We start from the raw sequence: 1,081 nt of genomic DNA, 5'->3' as shown, positions 1-1,081 counted from the left end.
TAAAGCTTGCAGAATCAATCCCATCTTTTTCGAAAGTTCTTCAGTCCCCATTCCCTGCCCCTAAACCCCCACTCCTAAACCCTAAACCCTAAACCCTAAACCCTAAACCCTAAACCCTCACTTTGTCGTTCTCTTTCTAAAGCTTGCAGAATCAATCCCATCTTTTTCGAAAGTTCTTCAGTCCCCATTCCCTGCCCCTAAACCCCCACTCCTAAACCCTAAACCCTAAACCCTAAACCCTAAACCCTAAACCCTCACTTTGTCGTTCTCTTTCTAAAGCTTGCAGAATCAATCCCATCTTTTTCGAAAGTTCTTCTATTTGTTCACTTCCACTTCCTCTCAAGTGTTTTGGCAATGTCAAAACCACTGGAGGCACCAGGGCCTTTTCGCGGTTTAGCGCCTCCACCTGCACCCAAACCCTAAACCCTAAACCCTAAACCCTAAACCCTAAACCCTGAACGCGAGTTTCTGACGCCATAGGCGATGCAGGGGGCAGCAAGCAGCCCGGAAACCCTAAACCCTAAACCCCAATTCCCCGAACCCGAGCTGAACATTCATCAAAGGTACGAGGGTTTAGGGTTTAGGGTTTAGGGTTTTCGAACTCACTATTTTGTACAGCCGCTGGATTTCCGCCCGCTGCTCTTCTATTAGCTTCTTGCCCTCCAGCAAGCTCCTGCAGCCACCCGTATCAAACCCTAAACCCTAAACCCTAAACCCTAAACCCTATGCCCTGCACGCCTATAATTTAGGCGGCCCCCCTCTCCCGAAGGTGTCGCTTTGGAGAGCCTGAGGGTTTAGGGTTTAGTAGGGTTTGCCCAATGAGCTAGGGTTTAGGGTTTAGGGTTTAGGGTTTAGGGTTTAGGGCCTCTTACGCTTCCGATTGCACGAGGCACATCTTGGAGATCCTGAGCTCTGCAGAACATTTGAAAAAACAAAAACCCTCAAACTGAAGGGTTCACATTCGAGGGTTTAGGGTTTAGGGTTTAGGGTTTAGAGGGCGCACAGGGAAACAGCTGTGCAGCGCAGCACGCTAAAGCGCGCACCGGGATTCGTCGCGCCGAGTGGGGGCCTCCAAACAAGG

The 1,081-nt window shown here is 50.0% G+C and overlaps 1 protein-coding gene across 1 annotated transcript; it reads right to left on the bottom strand.

Annotated features, from left to right (window-relative positions):
• Positions 1–258: 258 nt before the first annotated feature.
• Positions 259–923, bottom strand: ETH_00015610 (uncharacterized protein; the record flags this gene model as incomplete). The annotated part of the gene is made up of 2 exons (XM_013379270.1): positions 259–406; positions 873–923. Coding segments are annotated over 2 exons (199 nt in total), but the record flags the coding sequence as incomplete, so codon positions are not given.
• Between the last annotated feature and the right edge of the window lie 158 nt (positions 924–1,081).

Source organism: Eimeria tenella, genomic scaffold, assembly GCF_000499545.2.
Source record: "Eimeria tenella Houghton genomic scaffold, Eth_scaff1704, whole genome shotgun sequence".
NCBI classification, from domain to species: domain Eukaryota; phylum Apicomplexa; class Conoidasida; order Eucoccidiorida; family Eimeriidae; genus Eimeria; species Eimeria tenella.
Note: the sequence above shows the minus strand (reverse complement) of the source record. Positions and strands in the feature narration are given on the sequence as shown.